The 24,093-nt window shown below is 43.1% G+C and overlaps 1 protein-coding gene across 1 annotated transcript in view; it reads right to left on the bottom strand.

The window, feature by feature from the left end:
- The window catches only part of LOC146817362 (CD109 antigen-like), a 469,596-nt gene that overhangs the window by 415,586 nt on the left and 29,917 nt on the right, over positions 1–24,093 (bottom strand). The window contains exon 2 of the mRNA XM_085610954.1: positions 1,472–1,638. Coding sequence (XP_085467080.1) covers positions 1,472–1,638 — 167 coding nt within the window. The remainder of the gene's footprint in view (positions 1–1,471; positions 1,639–24,093) is intronic.

Genomic DNA, 24,093 nt, shown 5'->3' on the forward strand with positions numbered 1-24,093 from the left:
AATGAAGAGTCTAATAGTGGCATACTCATAACCGATACATTGTATCACATCATATTGGCATATTAGCTTTTCAAACAAATATATATTGACACAAACGATACCATTGCTTGATTGGGGCGATCCACTGTCATGCATTTTCATTAATCGCGTAATGCATATTATGCATTGAAGTGGACCCGTATTTTATCCATCATAGCTAATGTTAATAAGTAAAGTGCCCTAGTGCTACAGTACCTCAGATACAAGTGCCACAAGCCAAAAAGTGCAAATAGAGAGAACAGAGATTCTAATATCAAGGTTGTGCAAAAACATCAATAATGATACTGAAATAATTTTTCATTTTTGATGCAAAATTTCAAAAGGGATCAAAGAAAATTACAATGTTGGAATCATACATACTATAAAAACCCTGTTGTGCTGTTATTCACGGACTCTTGAGGGAACGGTGGGGGCCTCAACCACAGGTATATATTGGCGCTGGGGCCAGAGATGCAATCATCGCTCTTCACCTAACAAGGACAATTATTTTTGGTGATGAAGGAAGCAGCACACTTGTCTTGTGAAAACTGGGAGTCTTCAGGCATTATTTCGGGACTACTGTGACCAGAATGCCTGTGTGTAGAACGCCCACTTGGGCGAGACTCGCTATTGAAATAAATCAGCTGTTTTCAAATGAGCCTGCTTCTTCCATCATTTCAGCCAGTGAACAAGAGCGGCAAATACGCTCGAAACGCTTTTGGCATGTATGGAGAGTTTTGGGGCATGCTGTCAACAGAGCTGCCTGTGGCGATTTGTGTATTAACCCCTCTGTGTGTGGCAGCTTCTAAAGGGCAACCCTTGTGCATGGATTTCAAAGCGGCTGGCTCGGTCGCCGAGCTGCCCCGCCGCTTTTGGGCGGATCCCGAGTGCTGTTATTCACGGACTCTTGAGGGAACGGTGGGGGCCTCATCCACGGGTAGATATTGGCGCTGGGGCCAGTGATGCAATCATCGCTCTTCACCTAACAAGGACAATTATTTTTGGTGATGAAGGAAGCAGCACACTTGTCTTGTGAAAACTGGGAGTCTTCAGGCATTATTTCGGGACTACTGTGACCAGAATGCCTGTGTGTAGAACACCCACTTGGGCGGGACTCGCTATTGAAATAAATCAGCTGTTTTCTAATGAGCCTGCTCCTTCCAGTGAACAAGAGCGGCAAATACGCTCGAAACGTTTATGGCATGTATGGAGAGTTTTGGGGCATGCTGTCAACAGAGCTACCTGTGGCGATTTGTGTATTAACCCCTATATATATATATATATATATATATATATATATATATATATATATATATTTTATTCTTTGATTCTATTTAATCAAGCACTTACATTCAGTCCCGCACACATCGCCAATCATCGCTAGCTGAATTTCCCCATCTCTGTAGACAGCTTCCCAAGCATCTTGATTTCAACACAATTAACATTATCTCACCATTAGAGAAGATTTTCTGACCAAACGCCAGCTGTTGGTTTGAACCACTAGGCCGGATTTCAGCAGTAACATTGACAGTGGAATAGTTGGCGCCAAACCAGTGTACTGCGAGAGTTGCATTAACTCCTGGTTGAAGGAAGGCTGGGGCTGTGATGTAGTACGACGGCCTGAAAAAAAGAACTTGACAGTTAGCGTCACCAGTCTTTACAGGACTGCAAAGCACACAGAGGCAGAATTAACACTCATTCAAAAGGGATATTGATATTATATGGTCCAGGGCTCTCCAACCTTTTCTGTAACACAAGCTACTTATTTTCTAATGAAACACTTAGAGAACTATTATTATTATTAGTGTTGTAATACTGGCAGGTCAGACAAGTTTACATTAGTGGCCACCATATGCAAGATTACTACCAATGATCATGTAAGTGCATCAGGATGCCAGCAGTAATGTAAAAAAGGCTTTGCCAATTTGCAATGTCTATACATGAGTAATACATAACAGCCATAGCTACAATGTCTCTGGTACCAAGATAATAACTTTTGTAAAATGACTCCCCAATGCTACAGTTTTTATAATGTATTTACTACAATTCCAAATATATTTTGGAAGTCAGACATTTTTCTCCAAATATCAGCGTATGACTTCTGAAAAAAAAACACATTATTGTCTTAAATAAACACTCTCAATTTTTGATATAGGTATATCAATTCAACCAAGCAAAAGCTTCTAATTTAGCAGGCTGCAGACAGGAAAGCTACTTACAGGTAGCTGCATTGCTAGCTACCAGTAGTCCAAAATCTACTTGTCGGAGATGCCTGATTTGGTCTATGTCATAGAAGAGCTTCATTTCGATCAAAATAGAACTCACTGGATTCTTACTTAGGCTTGTTCAGTAAGAAATTTTTATATAAAGATGTCCTCTGGGAAAAATTAAATATCCCCACCTCAATTCACATTCATAATCCAAGTTACATTCAATCCGATCTACTATAATAGACCACTCCCAATCTCAAATCTGTTGCGTATTGGCACAAAAACCTGTTGTCAGTAAACTGAAATTAGTTACAAATATTATGTTTAATCAAACATTTCTATAAAGGCCATTTTCATCAATAAATCACAATAAAGCAGTTACAATACATTCAATATTTAAAACCAGTTCATCATAAAAATACAACAATTATTGCTTGAGAGTTAAAAGCAGACAGTAACATTTGTCATCAGTTGCCACAATCAAAAAGAGAATTACACCACCTAGGTCCTAATTTTTACAGATCATAGGCATCTAAGGTCATGTTGTATACAAACAAATTTGTGGCTACAAGGAGAGCGTCGACGCGTTTCGAAGGAATAGTCATATAACACCTTCTTTTTCAAGAGCGTAGTTTTGTTACTCACGTTCTTTTAAAATTTGAGGCGATAGCAGTGCCCCCAAGGTATCAAAAGCACCTCAATAAAATTAAATGAATCCTTTTTACTCCATTTTTTGTCAACTATATTGTGTTATATATAACTTGGGCACCTGGTGTAGAGCGGCAACCTGGCCTACGTTCAAGAGTTACAGCCTCCGCTTCTGCCCTTTTTGTTAAACACAAAGGGGCAGATTTACAAGCCCCTTGCGCCAGTTTTGCATCACATATCCCATGTTAAAAGTGACGCAAAAGTGGCGCAAAAGGGGCTTGAAATCTGCCCCAAAGTTTATACGCCCAGTTGGGTATACTTCCTCTACTTGTTATGGGAAGTGTTGCCTGCAATGGTTTCTTGTTCCAATCAAATATCGAGCTCTATTTATTTTCAAGCCGAAGACCGGCGGTGTTTCAGTCCGTCTGTCCTGGTGCTTTCTTTCAGTATTGTTCAGTAAATCAAAGGGCACACAAAACCGCTTGGAATGGTATTTCAGCTTACAGCGCAAAAAAAAACAAGCATTGGCATAGCCAATAGGTCTCGCCTTTGGGACCTTATAAGTGTTTAGCCATGCAACAGTTGGATAACTAAACACTTATAAGGTCCCAAAAGCGAGACCTATTGGCTATGCCAAGCGGCCGTGGGGCCGTGAAAGTGAAAGTGATCGCGATCAAACATCAAAGCGGCCATGGGGCCGCGAAAGTGAAAGTAATCGCGGTAAAAGCGGCGCGCGCGCCCGAGCACTGTAGCTCTAGGCTGGCCTGGTAGCACTTTTTGGAGCCCTCTCAATAAGTCTCGCCAGACCAGCGCATGCGCTGGGTCAGGCGAGACCTAAAAAGTGTCAATACCAACATGTTAGGCAGTAATGTATGGGGATGCTTATTCACTGAGCTGTATAACACGCAACCGCAGGAAAATACCAAGACCAATAAGGTGCTTGCCAAGTCTCCACACCACCAACAGAATCAGAGAGAAGACGTCCAGCCCTCCCTTGAGGCATCCGACAGATGGTTTAAACAGCAGCAGAAGCGGAGGCTGCAGAAAAAGACTGGAGGGTGGGGCCAGTGCCGAAGAGCAGTTAGCCACGGATCGATACTCTGTCAGCCCTGCACTGCTGGCGGAGTCTTGCCGACTGCACACAGGAAGCTGAGGTTAAGGGCACCTCGTATATATATTTCTGTTGCTTGTTGCTTCTCGTGGGCTGGGGCTGTTGACAAAGTGTGTCCCCTCTCAAATCACGAAAAATAACCTTTGCAACGTTTATAAGCATGGGTCTACGTTCTTAACTGATAAAGGAAGGTGCACATTTTACAGGGCAAGTAGCTCTTTCAGGCAGCATTGCATTCAGTATTTGGAGTCGTGAGGAAAGAGAAAACTGCAAGCCCCAGAACGGCAATTAAAACTAGGCTGGACAAGTCTCTTTCTAACTACTGTACCTACTGGGTTGCACGTACTACATTATTCACCCCAAGCCACATGGTGTGGACAGCTGTAGAGCCACAAATATAATTCCTCCTTCGTTGTTTTATTTTAAAGAACTACTCCCAGAGATTATTTAAGGGATATCAAGAGCACCAGCATATGCCCGTCAGAAATAGTGTGTGCCTAGGTGGTGCTTGCTGGCTTTGTGTGTGTGCATGTTTGTGGTGCCTGTGCGTGTGTACACATGTTTGTGCTTTGTATGAATACTTGTCTGATGTGTGCATGTGCCGCGTGTGCATATGAATGTGTGTCTGTGGTGTGTATATGGGTGTGTGTCTACTTTGGGCTCGATATCGTTGCTTCTAAAGAAACTATTTTGGGGGATTTACATAGCAATGGAGCTTTTGCCACAGGCATACAAAGGCATGTAAAACAAATAAAACGTAGTACACAGCAGGGAGGGTTTGCAACAAGAGTGCTAAAATGTCCTTTCAATTTGAGTGACAGCAGAAAAGAACATCATAAGTAACCATATATTGCTTTACACCCTGAAGACAGATCCTTTTCCAGAGGTCTAGCCAAGAATAAATGATTCATGCACAATAGATATCATGTCTACGATATCTTTCATTCAACATCAAAAGTACATTTCGAGTTTGCATAACAATCAGAGTCTGCTGCCTTTTGGCTGCAGACAGGAGTTGAAGAGTTTGTGCACATCACTTGCACAGTGGCCATCACCGCACAGGGTGGTCTGAAAGGTGTACAGTGAACTGAGAATCGTGATCGATCTTTTCCCATTCTACACATCTTTTGGTTGTACCTTTGGTACCTGAGGAAAACACAGGTAATCTTGTCCCAAGCTGGTTGGTAAAATGCTCTGTGAGTTAAAAACTCGCTGACATTTGACGTGTCATGCAGTCCGTAATATTTAACTCAACCTTCTTTACTTTTCCAGGTTAATGCATACCCGTTCTGTTTTTAATAATTTACACATGGCAAAATATTTATGCACAACTAGTATCCGTGCAGATCTATGGTGGAGTGACTGTAGTTTCACCAACCCACCTGCTCTTATAGCTGAATGTATTCCTGGAGTTCTAGATACTTTGCAGAACACCCAACTTGTGTCTGATATTAAAGGGGTCACACCCAAGCTGCATTTATGAAAGCAAGGTAGCTCAGGGCTCAAGACCATGCTGCAGAGAAGAAAACTTAACTGCAGATTAAAGAAGTAAACACCATGAGGATGGTAGCGAGTCAGCTTTCCAGTGTAGGTAAAATGGGCGCCATTAAGTTTGATTGAAATGGCAAGGCTGCCTGATAAGTGTGCTGGCTGAAGACGTGTATGGGGCCTGTGAAATGTTTGTCTGAAACTGAAAAAGGCAGGTTTGTGCCACAAGTTTTCAACAACAGGGAACTTTTAAAATGTGTTTCCAGTTTTGAAATCTTTGAGACCAGAGAGGCAGGATGGTGGATGATGAACAGCAATGCAGGGATCATCAAATGCCGAACGGGTGATCCTGGGGAAACCCCTCACCTAATGCGGCCTCTGCATCATACTGATGTAATGCTGGGATTGCGCTTGCATTCAAATGAGGGTCACCTGCCATTCGTGTTCTAGAAGATGTCGTCTAAGAAATTAAATAACACCACCACATGCACGATTAAAACTTTTCAACCTGGAGACCATTTTTGACCTCCAATAATTCAGGCCGCATGAAGTCTTCCATGCTGCTGCTTGCCAAGGGTAGCAATTTGTGATAAACAAGGCCATTTCTTTTAACGATGACACAGGAAACTATACATTAGAGTACTAAAACTCCACTGTAGTAAATGACACTCAGTCCCTGCACTGCAATGGATTATATTAAGTAATAAAATAACAACTGATTATCAATCAAATGCCTGCATAAAAAACAACACTGGGGGTTAGCTCTGGTTAGGTTCCTGACACTGCTATTACAATGTGACCGCACATGGGGCGGTCGCATACTCCCATTAGTCTATGGGAGCTTGTGCTGCAGCCATAAATCGGCCATCGCACATGAAGTATCTGTTCATCCCTACAGCGCATGGCAGGCACCTCAGCGTGCCTGCCACATGGTGCAGGGATTAACAGGGGGGCCCCTTAGATACCCCCTTGCCTCCAACCAGAGGCCACAGGGTGAAGGAGGCCCTGCTAAGGGGCCCGATGTCGCTTTCTGACAGACTTTCCATTTCGGAAAACCCGACATGGCAAGCCTGTCGGAATCTTACATCGTAATCCTTACTGCGGAAGCACCGTCCATAGGGATTACTTGCCGGTCTCCAACTGGCCGACGGGTTCCTGGAGCCCATCGCAATCCAGCCAGAATGACCGGCCGGTTTGAATTCCGACCACCATATTCATAATATGGCAGTCTAAATTCAAACCGCAGATGTCAGTCGGAGGCTTTCCGGCCGACATTCAAATCGGCCCCTTAGTCACTATTCAGCACTTACCCATTTTCATCCATCCCGTGGGGCAACTGTAGAACTCATGGAGCATGCACACAGGGCAGAAGGCGGACCTGTTTGGGCTGTTGCATGTGGTGGATGTATAAGGGGCACTGATGGAGTTATTGTAGAGATTATCAAACATACGCTGATTTCCAATTCTCTAAAAGGTCTATCTGCATTGTCTTTACATCTTTCGTTTTCTAAAGGACTGCCTAGCCCCTGTACATATATATTAAAAACAGTTAAAGATTCATGTTATATGTGTCATTTTATATTTTTAAAGGGAGAACGAATAGGTCCTCCATTCAATCAGTGGAAAAAGCAATCAATATATTATGCAGTCTTTATTCCCCTAGATGAAATTTGTTGAAAACAAGACTGTCGGTGAGCAAGCTGGCTTTAGGAAAGTTACTGACACACTTATTAATAGGGTCAAGATATAGTGGAAGTCTGAAATAGGTTCACCTTCCCTAGGATTTTGTAGTTTACCTTGCGTTATGGATCCCCAGTATTCTTTGACTGGATTGAGCACTCTTCATATGCACTTATTTTCTTCTATTGAGATCAGTCTTTAAGACTTGAGTGAGTCAGATTAGTAATTCGAACCAGATGGGTAATGGGACAAAAACGAGTAAACAACGGTCAGGTGCACAAGAGAGTTGGAAAAAGCCACCATGCTCACTCCAAGATGTCATATACTAATTGCATGTTTTCTTCAAAATTGTCAGAGTGATGTCCTTCACCATGACAACAAGTAATCCAAGTGCTTCTACTGCCAAACACATACAATAGTCTGGTAAATCTTCTAGGATTATTCTAGAAATAATGCAGAAATAGGAATTAATGCTGAATGCCACTCAATGAGAAGTGTTGGCCAAAGCACTAACAAACATAAATTGTACCTGAAGGGAATAAAAATAATCAGAGACTCCATATCCGTACCAACATATCCCATGAAGTACTGCAGAGTTACAACCTCAAAGTTTGTATCAGGTTTTGATGGCACTTATCTATCAAGTTTGGAGAGGCACTGTCTAGCAAAAGCCAGATAAGGGGGTTTTGGCTTCCCCCACTATCTGGAGGTTCCTGGTTTGGATTAAAAAGGTGGCATGGCCTTTGAAGCTTCCCACCCAGGAAAGCCATGCTGTTCTGGAGGAGGTGTGCAAAACCTCTTAACAGAGCAGGCTCTGTCTCTGTCCTCTCAAGAGCCCGGGCTCTCACCCCATGAGGTCAGAGATATGTTGGTGGTGGCAGACTGATGAAAACCAGTAAGGAACCACACCAGAGCATTGTTAGGTTTTCAGGGGAACCTCTAAAAGGGTCTCCTGTGTGAATTTAGTATTAAATCTATCACTAGCATCAGTGAGGATTTATTAAGACAAGATGTTTGGTATCAAACAACTTAGAAAACAGGGAAACTATCATAGAGCTAGGAAACACATGTTGACTAGTTTCCCCCCTATTTATGGCTTCCCTGTTCACTTTCATCACAGAATAGACTGGATATTTTAAGGGCCTATCTGCTCATGCAGATATGCCCACACATAGGTTATAGTGCACCCTGCCTTAGGGCTAAAGGCCCTCAGTAGGGGTGGCTTACCTATATCGTATGCAGTGCATGGGAGGCATGGCCTTGTTGACTCTATGGATGTTCCCGCAGTGAGACATGCAGCCTGCAGTGGCAAAGTTCATAGCCTTAGTGAGGGGGTGCTGGGGTGGCACAATCAGTGCTTCAACCCCAGAGGACCCACCTTAGTACCCGTGCCCTAGGTAGCAGGGGTACCATTTACTAGGTACTTATAGAGGTAACTGAAGTTGTCCATATTGTGGTGCAGTTATATGGATATATATACATATACACACACACACACACACACACATGTAATTAAAATGTTTAAATAGGACTTTGTATGTAGATATATATATATATGTAGATAGAAATATATATATTTATATAAATATATATATATATCTTAATATGTATATACAGATATTTACACACATGCATAAAAAGTCAGATTTGAACATTTTAAGCTAACAGCACTGCTTTACAGTGTAAGATATGTGGACACATTAATGTGTATGGCAAGGTTCCTCAGCTGACTCCTGACACGTTCAACAGCTGTGGTGGTAGGGCCAGGACGAATGAAACTGTGGTATGGGCCCCATCTGCCCCCCTTAGAGACTCCAGTGTAGTTAGGTCACTCCAAGACAAATTAGCTGTCGGTAGCATTTCAAAAGAGGCTGCGTTCTGCTGTGAATAGGCCTTGTACATGATGCCCTGCGAGATATGTGAAACAAAGCCCTCGCCGTGTGCTATACAGAATTCAATAGCACCTTCTTAAGGAAACCAGCATGATATGAAGTAAGGGGGGCGTGCATCGTCCCCTACACCTTCAATCCCAGAACACAATGTATGAACTGCGTGACCGCACGAGAATTAAATCTCCTGATCGATTTCAGGTTCCTGCTACGCGTTCTCCTCATTCTTCACAGAAAGCATCAGGCTCATATGCCGGTGGAGGTGATCATCAGGAGCGCGGTAGAGGTCGAGGTGCCCCGCAGGGATGTGAGCAGCCACGGGCGAGTGACGGAAAGGGTAAACAAGAGGATTTCCCTCGTCAGCACCCTCCGTTCCAGAAGAAGGTGGCCGCTTTAACTGCGAGGTATGCCATGAACGGTGAGGACTCAGCTCTGGGATCTAACATGGACAGTAACGTTGCTAGACAGCGCAGCGGAGGTTACAGTAGCGCAGCAAGCACTGCATCCATTTCTGGAGGCGACAGCAACTGATACTTTCATTACAGTGGAAACTGCTGACACCCGAGTGGCTTCCCCTGACAGACTATATGAAATTAGTATTCTCATAGAAGATGACATAAAACGCATAATCAAAGGTTTTTTTGGGGAAAATCTGACTTCTTCGTATGACATCCTGTTAGCGGAGGCAGACTGGCCCCCGCCTTTTGTACTGGTGGCTCCGAGATCGGAGGAGGTAATCCTCCCTAGTTTTTCACACAGTGTCTTGAAAGAGCAAGCACAGCATTTTGCAGCTCAATGGGCTTTGGTACTTGCACCAGCTTTAGCGTACTCAGGTGGGATGGGACACTACATCCCCCCATCACGAGATTCCATTGCGGTCCGTGCCACAGGCACAACCCCAATATCCCATCCGTAGGGAAGCAAAGGCTCCTGTAGCGGAAATACTAGACTAATTGGAGTATCAAGGGGTAATTGTGAAATGCTTGTCACCAATGAATAACCCTCTTTTTACCGTAACCAAGCCAGACAGGTCGTACCACATAATTTTGGATTACCGTCATTTGAACCCTCATTTTCGGATGAATGCGGTACAGAATACTCATAGTTCAGCTCTAGTGGACAGTCTAGTTCGGAACAAATATAAAACAACGCTAGATCTATCCAATGGCTTTTTTAGCCACAATCTGTCCCCCTTGTTGAGTCAGTGGACAGCTTTTACACTGCAGCAAACAAAAACAGTTTACAAGATTAGCGATGGGCTATAAAACAGCCCAGGTGTTTTCGCTGCACGTGTGGTCTCATTGTTAGACTCAATCGACCCTGATGAGTATTCATATGTAGATGACATTTATCTCACAGACAACGAGTTATATCCGCATCTTTGTCGCGTGGACCACATTATTGTGGAGTTTGCGGACTATGGTTACATATTTAATTTTGCAAAATCACACATTGCTGAACTTGCAGTGTTGTTCCTGGACTACGAGCTCAATAATGAGGGACGCGGACTGGCACAGCACTTCCTAGGGAAGTGCGCATGTTTGCGTCCTCTGACAACCCTGAAAAAGTTACAATCCTTGCTGGGTTTCTTAAACTTTGGTCGCACTTACGTGCCATAGTATGCCCAGCGTATCAAGCCTCTCTATGCTTTGATATAACCAACATTTGCGAAAGCATGCTGGCTTCCAGAACATATGAATATACTGCTGTCTTTGCAGTCTGATTTACTTGATACTAAACTCTTGCTAACTCGTGACAACCATACTAACCTGGTGATGAGAATTGTCCCAGGCGTGGTGGGTTTCACATACTTGACGTTTAATGAAGGAGACACAGTCCCTATTGCTTACAAGTCGCACTTGTACACTTCAGCAGAACTGAGGTTTTCCTCTGTCGAAAAAGTCTTGACAGCAGTCCAGATGGCGATTCTAAAAGAACGCGCCCTGGCTCAAGGAAAACGCATGTTGGTGGTAACACCATATCCTGCTCTAGAAGCAGTGACAAAGGCGAGTGTTCCTAATTCCAAAACATTACATCCACGGTGGATACAATGGGCTACATCGTTGACATCCCCGGACGTAACGTTTATCTATGATTCCTCGTTACAGACTCAGGAGTCGATGCAATATCAATTTGTTCATCCAGCTCCTCTGTCTATGCAACCGCTCGAAGAATACCATTGTATTATTTACACTGACGGTTCAGCGCAAACGGCGATTGGTTCTAAACATTCTTATTCTGCAGCCTGTGCCATTGTTGGCTGGTTCCATAGTGAACGGCGAGTTTAAGTCCAGTGTGATACACACACAGGCTCTTGGTGACTGCACCGCCCAATTGGCTGAGCTGCAGGCTTTGGTGCTCGCACTGGAGTTTGCAGATCCTAATGTGACTACTTTGATTGTAAGCGATTCCTTTTACTGTGTACAATCTTTTAATGACAATTTATTCTTTTGGTCACAAAATGAATACCGTGATTCCAAAGGCAAGACAATTAAGCTTAAGATGCTATGGGTTGGGGTGGCAGAGCTGAAAGGAAGCCTGCCGCTCACACAAGTGATTCATGCTGTTGGCCACCAACGTGTAGGAGTACACGTGGTTGGTAACAGCTTAGCTGATGAAGCAGCTAAGTCAGCAGTGGACACATGCTTAGTAGCAGCAGTTACAAGATCCATGAGTATGATTGATGATGACATCTTGGCAGCTATAGCTGCTATAGAAAAGGGAGGTAATTATCCGAAAGGATTCCCTTCCAAATACTCTTATCATTTAAACCCTGATAACGTTCCCTATGTGAAAATTAATAACGTTGGTGAGAGGTTGATTCCCAATGCGGACCGCAGGCTTACACTGATAATTGCAGCACACAAGGGCATGGCCTCGGTGCATGCTGGTGTGTCTGCTACAGTCAGTATCCTGCAACAACGTTACTGGTGACGTGGCTTATATAAACATACATCGTTATGCATATCCAATAGACCATTTGCTTGTGTTTATTTGGATCACTGTGGTCCATTTTCTTCTGATACTGCCTCATCTTAGTTGCAGTTGATTCATGCACACGTTTTCTATGGGTTTGGCCACAACGCAGCGCTGATGCTCGAACTGTAGTCAGGGATTTGCATGTCTTTGTGGGAATTTTTTCAGTGGGCACATAATAAAAGGCATGTACGCAGGTATCCATTTGAGGCTGTTTTATTCTATACAACCACCGATATGTAACTGATCCTCACAGCAGCTCATCCAGTGCCAGAATGCCCCCACAACAATCTAGAGGATTAAAGACATTCTAACATTCCACAGCTCAGCTCCAGCTGGTCAATTACAACACATCTCCTTTACAAAATCAATGAGAAATTGGAAAATAACAAGAAGTAAAATATAATGCACAAGGCATGGAAATTACAAAGAAACAAGATTTAAATATAGAGCATTGTCATTGTGTATTAATTAAACAAAACAGAATTAAAAGATAAAAAGATAAAATGAAACGTTCAGAAGAAATTAAGAACACATTTAGTAGAAATATATTCATTAAATGTCACAGCCGGCCGCCTGTGCCTGCGCCTGTCTGAATAACCAGTGTTAACATTCCTCTCCACACAAACAAGATTAGGGTTTGTAGCAGTATGGTGAGATGTCTCAGTAAATTTGACAAGCCTAGACATACTCCATGTACTGCCATTGTCTAGGACCACAACATTTTTCCTAATGGCAATGATGGTAAATGGGCCAAGGAAATTAGACGTACCTTTTAGACCATGTTTAACTCTTTTTACTAAAACACGGTCACCCAGATTCCACTTCTTCGCTCTGACAGGCATTTTATCATCATACCGCAGTTTGTATCTCCGCTGGTAATCTGCCAACTTGACTTTTCTTAAATCATCAGGCACAACTCTTTCTCTCCTAACAGGAAACCACACTGGATTAAGCTAAGAGTTGGCCACCCTACCACGTAAGGCTTCAAAATTTGATTTTTGAGAAATGGCATTGGGAACAGTGCGGTGTGCCTACCAGGTTTCTCTCAACACACTGCTGAAAGAAATCCTGAAATCCAATGCCCTCTGAGCACAACTCTTGACAACCCTATTCATCCTTGAGGAGAATATAGGGCGGTCTTCTGATGGACAATTCCTAGATCTTCAAGAAATGCATTCATCTCATGGGAGGAGAACTGCACCCAATGCCGTAACTAAGTACTTAGGACTCCCCTCCGAAACAAACACATCCTTCATGAATTCAATCACAGACCTAGAATTAACAGCACACATGTATTTAGAGATAACCCATTTAGAGGTATAATCAACAAGGAGGACAACATACCTCTCATGAGAAGGCAGCAACTCAAATGGACCAATTGTCCAATCGCCACTATGTACGAGTCAAATAAGTTCCTCCATCTTTTCCATGGGAGAGTTGTGTCACCCTTTTCAGATAAAAATGCAGGGGGTTGGGACATGCTGGTGGATGTGGCCATGGCTTCTCACTTGTTTGAAGATGTAGGTGTTCCAAAATGTCTATAGCGTAATACTTGAGGGTACCAACAATTTCTTTTTCTATTCTCACCATAAAGTAATTCTATTGTGAAAAGGCAGTCACATCGTGAAAATCATTAATTTCAATCGCCATTAACATTGTGCTGTGTTGAGGAATCAGTTTCAATCGTCAATTTCTCCCATAGTAGAAGTTGCACTGTGTTAAGGAAACCTTCAATTTCACAGTGTGCTAGTTAAAATGGCCGCTACGTTGCACGTTACGTGACCTGACGTACACTTCCAGTGTAAGTATCAGTGTAACGTGATGAGATCTCTGACGCTCTTTAAAGACAAAGATGTCTTGCTTGGAATGCGGGGAGCCCGGCAGCAAGCTCGCAGTGGCAAATTCAAATGTAAGCTAACAACAACTGTCACTTACTTTGGTATCGGTTGAAGATAAAAATCAATAGTTTTCGAAAACTATGTATTCTGGATGCTCCGATTGCCGATGTCCGATGAGCCGGTAGTCAAATTGTCGTCAGCTTGTAATCAGCTAGTTGTCATCAGCTTGTAGTCATCTGATAAACGGTTAAATCAGCAAAACGTGGGTATGCAGGGGAATCGATGCTTGCTATTCTTGTCCCCAATCAAGAGCTTCTTGGTCGCCAGTAATGAAAGCCACGTACGCAGGTATCCATTTGAGGCTGTTTTATTCTATACAACCACCAACAGGTAACTGATCCTCACAGCAGCGCATCCAGTGCCAGAATGCCCCCACAACAATCTAGAGGAATAAAGACATTCTAACATTTCACAGCTCAGCTCGAGCTGGTCAATTACAACAGCACCTTACATTCGGACCAGGGTCCGGCTTTTACCTCTAAGGCGTACAAAGAATCCATGAGGTCTTTGGGGGTGCAAGTCAAATTCTCGTCTCCATACAGGCCTGAGGGCAATTCCGTTGTGGAGCAAATGAACCATGACTTAAAGCAATCCTTAACAGCTAGAGTCCTAGGCACTGGCAGGAACTGGCTCGCCCATTTGTATAGCATACAACGTGCACTTAATAATCTCGCTTGAAGACCTCTGGGTGGGCGGCCCCCTCACGAATTGCTCTTTGTCATGAAAACGTTTGTGCCAGACCTTGATGGTCTAGACTTGGCTGCTGCAGCCGTCCGTTTTGACGTAGATGAACATTTTGCTGTGTTACAGAACCTACAAGACACAAGAGACAGTCTAGCAAAAGAACATTTACCTGCCACTGCTGATGATGCACTGCAGATTCCAGTGATCAGCTGGCTGCCTAAAATTGTAGAACTGGTCCGAGAGAAAGTGGAGAACAAAAAATAATTTGGTCCATCATATCGAGCAGCGGTTCCAGTGCTGAAATTGCAGGGAATTCGTACATTAATTTTACCACCACTTCCTGGACGCAAAGACAACAGATATGTCTCAATTGACAATGTCAAGCTACACCATCTGGCCATTTCTGAATAGTTTGCCTCCTGCTTCATCATATGACACTATTCCAGGGAATCCTGACACTGCCGTAGACATGGACTCTGTTGCTAAACCTGTGCAGGCCCTACAATCCACAGATGTTATGGAAGAACAAGAATATTCTTACCCTCCAAGCGAATCTTTGCCTGGGTTAAATGCTACAGCCAGGAACGAGTCACGTTTTACCTTTGACTCTCATTCAACATTGACTTTGACCCCATCGAAATCTTCAATTTTTATCTCCTGGTTTAAACGCACCTATTTGGTTCCCCCATGGATATATATTTGGCTGGTGCTCATTCTTGTTTTTCTATTTATGTCCATTGGTTTTGTGACAGTATTTTTTCTTTTGCTCAATGGACACTACCTTAAAGAATGCTCTGCTGTATAACTGGTGGATGGAACTTTGGCCCCGCATTCTTCATTGCACATCATGAAGAGAGACATGACTTTCGTCAACATTACAGCCTGGCCAGTCACGGATGGCATAGTTTGGGATACATTCCCATTTGAAACTCATGGTCCAACTGAGATTGTTAATGTTCCAAATGTACTTCGTGTCTCCATGGGTGATGTGATTAAATATAACATACGTTCAGATGACTGGGATGTGCGAGCAATACTATCTCTGTTTTCAGATTTAAAATACTATGCAGCATTTGATGCTGAAGACTTGTATTTTGAATTCTGCAAGTTATGCTGACTTATTTTGCTATCAGCATTATGGCCACCATTATTTGCATAAAGCAACTACTTTTGGACCTCTATTCAATTAAACACAATAGGAACATTGTCCCGCCCCACCAATAGGGAGTTCTAAGACCCTGTTGAATACATTTACATATTTTACGAGTTTTGATAACTCAAACCCTGAATCTTACTATTTTAAATTACATTCTAAATCAAATATGAAAATTATGCTTACCAACATTAAATTTTTATACTCTGATTCCTTCAGCCTTAAATTGGCGGTGGGTGGCTATGACCATTGGACAAATACAGTTAATTTAAAATCAGTTTGGGGTTCCAAAACCTGGCAGGTGCAGGTCACAGAAGCTTTGTATCGTGCATGTCTTATACCCACACATATACTGTTCTTGAACGATTCCATCTATCAGACTACTTGTCTGGGTTTAGCTACGGCTAAACAACTGAAGGCTCCTGCTTTTCCCTCCCTTGCAGAATATCCAGACTGGAATGTTACTACCAATTACACATTTGAGGAGTTGCAGTCTCTATTTACAAATGCAACATTTAGGGACCGATTCCGATCTCGGTCGGAAGGGCACCAAATCGGGTTCGGCCGTAGCGGATCCGATTCTGATGCTTCTTTTCCGACCGATCCGTACACGGGTCCGGATGACGAAGTACGATGCGAAGATGCGTGAATTCTCCGACCGACTCGTTCCTGTCTCCGACCCGATCTGTCTGACTCGGTCGCACGCAAACCGACGCGCACAATGGAGACGATTCTTAACCAAACGAGTACGGTGCTCGAATCGGACAGCTCGACCGAGTCAGAGCGTCCGGCTCACAAATGCTCTCGAAGTCGGACTTCGGGGGTCCGCCTCTGACCCCCCGACACCTGCAGCCATACGACTTGCACACAGGGGGAGACCCATGGGTCTCCCCCACACAGGCATGTACGGTGCGGATGGCACCAACGCGTACCCACTGTAGGGGGCGCACTTGGTCGAGACGTACCCATTCAGTCAATGAGAGCGCCTGTACGCGTCGTACAACTGCCTCCCATTGACTTCTATGGGAGTCCGACCGAACCGAGTCCGACAACATACATGCGCATCATACTCGCTCAGTCGGACTGCAGGGGTCCAGCTCGGTCAGAAAACACTCAGGATCCGACTCGGTCGGAGTGCTTTCCGACCCGGATCAGAATCGGCCCCTTAACATTAACTCTATGGGGTGGTTGGTTTGGCAGACAAGTGCAGACGCATGCCAAATGCGTTTCCATAACAGGGCTCCAGGTTACACAAAGGATAGACGTGATCCACGATTTACAACAACATATACTGTTACGATGTATTCTGTTAGTAAATTATAGCAAAATTGGTTGCAACACTCTACCTTGTCTTCTGTTAAGTAGCATTTGTCAATGTTATTTGATGATGTGGATTTATCAGATTTCAGAAAAGGCCCAATAGGCCCAAAACATAAACGATGGATATACGCAGTTTATAATGAAATTTGGAAATTGTCTCAAATAGAAGCCGCTTCACGTTTAAGGGCTATCGACCAAGCTAACCTTGAAAAAGTTCTTGCTGTGGTAGATAACAGTATTAATACCCTTTCTTCCAGGATATACACATTGGACAATATTGTTTCTTCCGTTGTTGATATTGTACAGGATGATGTATCTGTCTGATATCATGGTCAGAACCAATTGTGCTCTATTATGCATGGACCTTGCAGACGCTTAAAATGGGTTGCGTGCCATGGGACTATGTAAGCTCGTCATCTTTGTTTTTACCATTTAATTTGACTGACAGACAACAGTCCATGTCCATGAAAGATGCAACCTATACCCTTTTAGAAATAGAAAAATTAGACCCTTTACCGTTCTCAGTAACGGAAACAAACTCAGCTGTTTGTCTCGTTCATGGGGTTCTAACACTGCCGTTCTTCTTATTTAAATTTACATCATTTATTAAACATTTTCCCCTCGATCGCTATGAACCATTAGGAAACTTGTTCCTTCATGAAGTTTGGTCACGCCCTTTTTTTTCTTCTTTTGTTGCATATTTATATAGCGCCAACTCGACCCGAAGGTATTGGAGCGCTTTACACAAGCACATTCAGGCACGGGGAGATTAAGTGATTTGCCCAGAATCACAGGATGTGGACACGACCCCGAGGCTTGAACCCTGGTTTCCAGCACCAAAGTCATCAGTCTAGCCGACGGACCACGTTTAGATGTTTGCTTGATGACACAGAGGTGTATCTGACTGGTGAATCGTGTGATTCTTCCATTGGACACTCCCTTGTGTGCAAAAATATACACTTGCACGGCGCCTGTAATTTAGAGGCGCCTAATTTAGCGTGCATTTTAAAGGGAAAGCCCGTCCCCTCAATTAAACCAACATTCACACTGTTGTCTAATGGTAGTTATTTACTTTTGAATAATGAAAAATGCTGTGGCATGTTAACAGGCATACCGTACATTGTGACTGTGTCACAACGTGTAGTTTGCTGCAAAAATGTGCTGTTTCCTCCACCTCGTGTGTGGTATTCTTGTCTTCTCCTTTTCCCTGCTGCTCAGCCTGTGTGTGTGTGATGTCATCAGAATGTTCATGGATGCATGGTTTGAAGTGAGGTCAGTTGAGTGAGATGGGCTGAGCAGCTGGATGCTGCTCCCGGTGGGGCATTCTTACCATCTAACTTACAACAAATAAATCTACTTAACTACACCTATGACTCCTGGATTATATCACCTGCCAGAGTACTTTCTTAAATGTAACAGTGGCGACGATTGGAAGCAAAGAACCACGCAAAAAGCCTAAGGAATTGAAGAAACTGAAGGAACTGATGAAACTGATGTAACTGAAGCAAGCTGAGCCTGAAGACTAAACTAATCCACGCCTTGGATGCTCCACCGGTGTCTTTTATAACTGACAGCTCACAGCGGTATGTTTAGGCGTTGGAAGTGTGTGGCTCAATTTAAAGGTAACCTTTTTTTTTTTTGGAAATACTGTGAGAAGAGCGCAGCTGTGAAATTTCTTCAACTGTCTGTGGAAACCTTTGATAGTTCTTGACCAACACCATATTCGTGAGCAAGGATTTGACTATGGTCATCTTCAATTTAAAAAAAAGGGATTTTGTGGATGTTTGACAGAGTGTGCTTTGAAACCTGAAACTCGCAAACATGGGACTCTTCCAACCTTTTGGCTGTGTGCTACTGCAGTGTTTCAGGGTGCCAAGATACTCTGTGAAGATGTTACCTTTATAACGGTCAAAGGTTAAACAAGAGAACTTCGTTTGCATGTCTTGTTGTCAAAGGCCCTGCATTTTTCTCGTGATTGTTCTTGTTTTTACAGCGGAGCATCTATAAGCCTGAATTTCTTTTTTTTAATGACCTATATACACATGGGAGGCACATTTGGCTTTATTTGATTTTTACCTGCGTGCACTGTGGAAAATGAGACACCTTGCAAATATTTATCGGAACGAGTGCCGGTTCAACACATTGTGACTGTATTTTGAGGCTGTCCGGTGAGGATCTAGGAAAAAAACTGAAGTGCTCAATGGTGATTTTTTTTTTAAAAACAATGCTATTTTTGAAGTTGGAGGCGCGTGCAGTGCACAGTCCGCGCGCCCTTACCTGCTCTATAACGATGTACGCTCGAGCTGGCACCTTCATGCCACTGGCATCTTAGTTTGACGTCGCAGCCATTCCACCTGTGACTGCACCGACGATTACACTGTTTGTTCACGTCGTTCCTCTCAGACGCGCCTGGAGCCCCCCGGCGAGCGTAAATTCTGCGTGCTGCCATCTTGTGTTTGCTTTTAATCAAGCGTAAGTGAACTGAAGCCGAGTTGCGTGCCTAATCGCTGCGGATTTGTCACTGCAGTGTCCGGAGTTGAACAAATTTAACTTAAAGGAGCGTTGCATATTGCGTGAGGTAATTCATCTTTATTTATAAAAAAAAAAGGAAAAACTTCTTTGCAGAAAGACTTCTGTTTTTACTTCATCCGAGAAAAGTTAAGGTGATCGACACATTTGAGCTAATTTGTGTCAGCTACGATGTAAGTACTGTAATGAGTGCTGCACCGATCCTTTATTCCTCACCTTACAATGGAAATCGATGCATTTTTGGGCATTTCTTTATATCAAACTTTTAGCAACACTGCCATCTGGTGGACTTTGTTCGATCTTAATGAGTTGGATTTCGTCTTGGGTACTGTTGGGATTTTCTTTCGTGCATCTTTCAGAGACGACAACGGTGACTACATTTATTATTTTAATTTATTATATTGCCATGTCTGAGTCCTACAGCATTATCCTCATTTGTCTCCATTCTATATATTTTAATCCTGTGTTATTAATTTTTGAAATTGATTATATACCCGTTAATTATTAATAATTAATAATAATTAGAAATAATTTTTGACCTGTAAGTAAGTCAGTATGCTTGTTTTTACATGCATTTTATATTGTAAATTACTTATTGTTATGGGCATTTAAACGTTATGATCTTGTTACATTTATTTTGTGCCATTGAATTCAAGGGTTCATTTAATTGGTCTGCATGCATTTTTTAATCTTTAAAGTTAGTGGTGGTTAAGTCTAGGCGTGCGTTCCAGGGTGTCATGTATCCTGGTACGCTGGGGAGAGTCTTGTACCCCTTTAAAGTGGTTTGCCTAGGGTTGTGTTTTCAGGGGTCTATTACCCTTTAAAAGTGTATTTAGTTTTGTCTAGGTGTGCGTTCAGGGTGTCATATATCCTGGTATGCTGGGGAGTCATGTACCCCTTTAAAGTGGTTTGCCTAGATGTGTGTTCAAGGGTCTAAATCCCTTTAATGTGTATTAAGTGTTGTCTAGGTGTGCGTTCAGGAAGTCATGTATCCGTTGAGCGCTAGGGTGTCATGTACCCTTTTAAAGTGGTGTGGCCTAGGCATCGGTTAAAGTGTGTAATGTGTTATCTGGGTGTGCGTTCCAGGAATCAGTGTCCTGTGAATGTACGGGAGTCATGTACCCCTTAAAGTGTGTGTTGTCTTAGTGTGCGTTTCAGGGAGTCGCGAACCCTGAGCGCAGGTGGTCATGTACCCTTTTTAAAGTTTTAACCATAAAGTTGTTTTATGCTATAGCATAAGTATAGTTAGTTAGTGTTGTGAGGTATCTTATTCTTCATGTGTGTGTTTAGTTTGGAATGATACATTACAGTCCTGGTTAATTTGAGAGGCGCCATCAGTTACCTGTTTATCGCTTTTTGTGCTGGTCTGGCCAACTGGCATGACTTGTGATATTTTGGGTATTTTTGTTTTGTAAGAGGGATGGTGGTTAGGTATTGTCTTGTGTGTCAGTGTGAATGGGTAAATGGTAGTGTCATGTGATGTTTTTACATTTGGTTATTGTCGCATGTGTTGTCATGTGAGGTTTTGCAGTGATGGTTGGTTTGTAGGTTGTGTATTGTTTTAATTGGGTTGTGCAGGTGGAATTGTGTTTCTTTTCATGTTAGTGCATAATGTGACGTCCTTTTGAATTTTGTGTAGTGGTGTTTTGTCATGTGGTGTGATACAATACAAGAACAGAAGTTCAAGCACTTTTGAACACTGACCTCCCACAACATTTTGGTGAGCTAATTCATTCTATCTGCAATGCTTCGCATACAACGGGGCTAGCTCATTTTTTTAAACTGTGGGCTCTGGCCTTGTAACATCTTTTCAAACTATTTTTGGTGTGATCCCGGCTTTTATTCACTCTATTTTTTCCAGCGTCTTTGGTGGGTTGCCGCTAATACTGGCTTTTGCTGCCGGGGTTTTCCTGTTGATTTGCCTGCTCAGAAATGACTGCCCCTCTTGTGGTCATTCACAACCCGGCCCAACTACAGCTGCTTCGAAGCCGCTTGCTTCAGTACTATGGTACCTTGCCACTGGCCACCCTAAGCATGGCTTATAATCTCTCTTTCCGATTTCCATGGTACACTTGCGTGCAACCAGTTTTCTCCTGCTTGGAACGTCCTTTTCAATGGGCTTTTTGATCTCTGCCTTACACATACAGCGTCTCCTGACCCGGACTTTGCCTTACTGATGAGCCCACTAGTGTCTCATGAGCAGGACTGTTCTGGTATGGGTTTGATGGCATGTGCGGCTGTGCTAGGAGTACTAGCTCAGTGGGACATCAGTGCAGCAGCACGTGATTTCCTGCAAGGAAGTTACATCGAGTACCACACAAGTTTCCCACCGTTGGTGCTGGAAGCACCCATCGTTAATGAGCATGTTTGGTCCTTTGAATTACTAAACTGGATGGCGTCTACATTTTCAGACGATGACAATGATTTCCTGTTGGAAGCTGTCGCTACTTTTTGCGCTTACACACTGATGGATTGATAAGACCAGGCCACCAAGAGGTTTTTTAAAAATATTTTTTCTCTCTCCCTTTCTATTCCTTTTTTAATCACCTACCAGAAGGATATTTTTTTAAACGAACAGAACTTTACCACATTTCTCACCCTATTGACATTCTTCGCTTCCGGGTCTCATAAGCTCTTGTTCTTTTCGATCACTGTGCGTAGGACTTCCCAAGGGGTGGGTGTCGTGAGGGTTTGGGGGTGCCAGCGGATGTTGCTAAGTTAGCATTAGTTCGTGCTCAGCATCATCGCCATCTTGCCGCTTATGCACACAACACTACATGCCTTGGTTCCCTTGAACCCTCTTGCTCGTGCTACTTCACATGGGAACTGTCTGACTTTTACCATTTCGGCTGTGCTTTGTGTTCTAGTCTGTACACCGTGTTCAAGGACAGAAAACAACTTCACTGGTTAATCGGCTGTGGTCTGTCCCACGCACATATAGACATAACATGGAACACAGCTGCCCTACTGACTTTTCGGGTGTTTTTAATATGGCACGGGATGCATGTTGAGACACTTTTGGAGAAAACCTTTCCAGAGGAAGAGCTGTGCTTGTCCGGAGATGTAGATCCTATCATCTAAGACTTGAGGTAGGGGGTTCCGCTGCCCAAGCCCAGAGGTCTTCCAAAGATATAATAAACATAGCTTGTAGCACGGGAGGGTGGTAAAGTGCTATAAGGCTTCATCCACTGTCATTATAATATGCTATCCCCGTTCGTATTATATGGAATTGTAACCAAGCTGATTATATTTTTTGTATTAATTTCTTTGCTAATGTTAGCACGAGTACTGTATTACAGAGCATGCTAGTTGAAATAAACATTTTAAACTATACAGTGTCTCTGGTTACTCACATTGTGAACAAGATGAGTATCTAAGCGAAAGAGTGTCTTGTTCCCACGAATTCTGAGAGGCCCTGAGTCGCGTGTTCTAGGATTTCCAATCATTGGTAGCTCCGCTGTAGTGCAGAGAACGAATGGGATACTATAGCTAGCCGGATAGGGGTTCTGGGCAATGAGGCGTGATTTTTGGTACACCACAATACACCAAGGTCCTGGTTTACTGTGCATAGTTCTGTATATGTGCAGAATCCATGCAACAAGATGAGCGGTTGAAGTAAGTCAACAGGAGTAGTAGGCGGGATGGCTAGTGGACAGGGCCCGCTGACATACAGCTGGAAGAGCGGCCAATGATATAGACACGAAGGATATGAGTTATGTAATGTCAGAAGGGCGAACCCTTGGTGCGGTGACATAAACGGCGAGCATGCCCAATGATAAGAGACAAAAGGGAAATGGCCCCAAGTAACACAAGGGGTGTGGGGGGGAGATTTGGGCAAGTTCACGGACATCAGGAGTTGGGAGGGAGTCACAAAAGGCACAGACAGCAGGGGAGGGCGGACAAACTGCAGACACATACACTCTTAGAGAGTGCGTGTCTAAAAGTAAAACAAGCACGCTTGAAATGCGTGCAGCCACGGGGAGTTTGCAGCCTTAATCTAATAAAAGAAGTTTCGCCCACCACAGCAGATGAGAATGAGTAATTAGTCCATCGGACACTGATAAGAGAAGCCCACAAGAAACAACAAGAAAGAGAATGCTACAACCAATAGAAATTGAGGAAAAGTAAGGTGGCAAGCACACGGACCCATAAGAAGTAAGCCCCTTTTAAGATTTTTTAAATTCAAGCACTGTGCAGGTGAAACCTAAACAGTACCGAATACATGTATTATTGATAAAAAAATAACAGTTTTGGCTCATCTACATTGGAGCAACATTCTCGCAGTCACTCGTGTTGTAAGTTAAACAGCTGACTAATAAAGTGATTGATATTGTTTATCGTGAGAAAAAAAGTTAACCTGGTTTAGTTTTGCATTTTAGATTCATGAAATTAAAGGGCAGAATGCTTTATTGAGGTGAAGGAGAATACATAAAGAAGGTGCACACAGTATAAATGGAACTATTACTAAAAAATAATAAGGATGACA

The sequence above is a fragment of the Triturus cristatus genome, chromosome 6 (genome assembly GCF_964204655.1).
Source record: "Triturus cristatus chromosome 6, aTriCri1.1, whole genome shotgun sequence".
Classification (NCBI taxonomy): domain Eukaryota; kingdom Metazoa; phylum Chordata; class Amphibia; order Caudata; family Salamandridae; genus Triturus; species Triturus cristatus.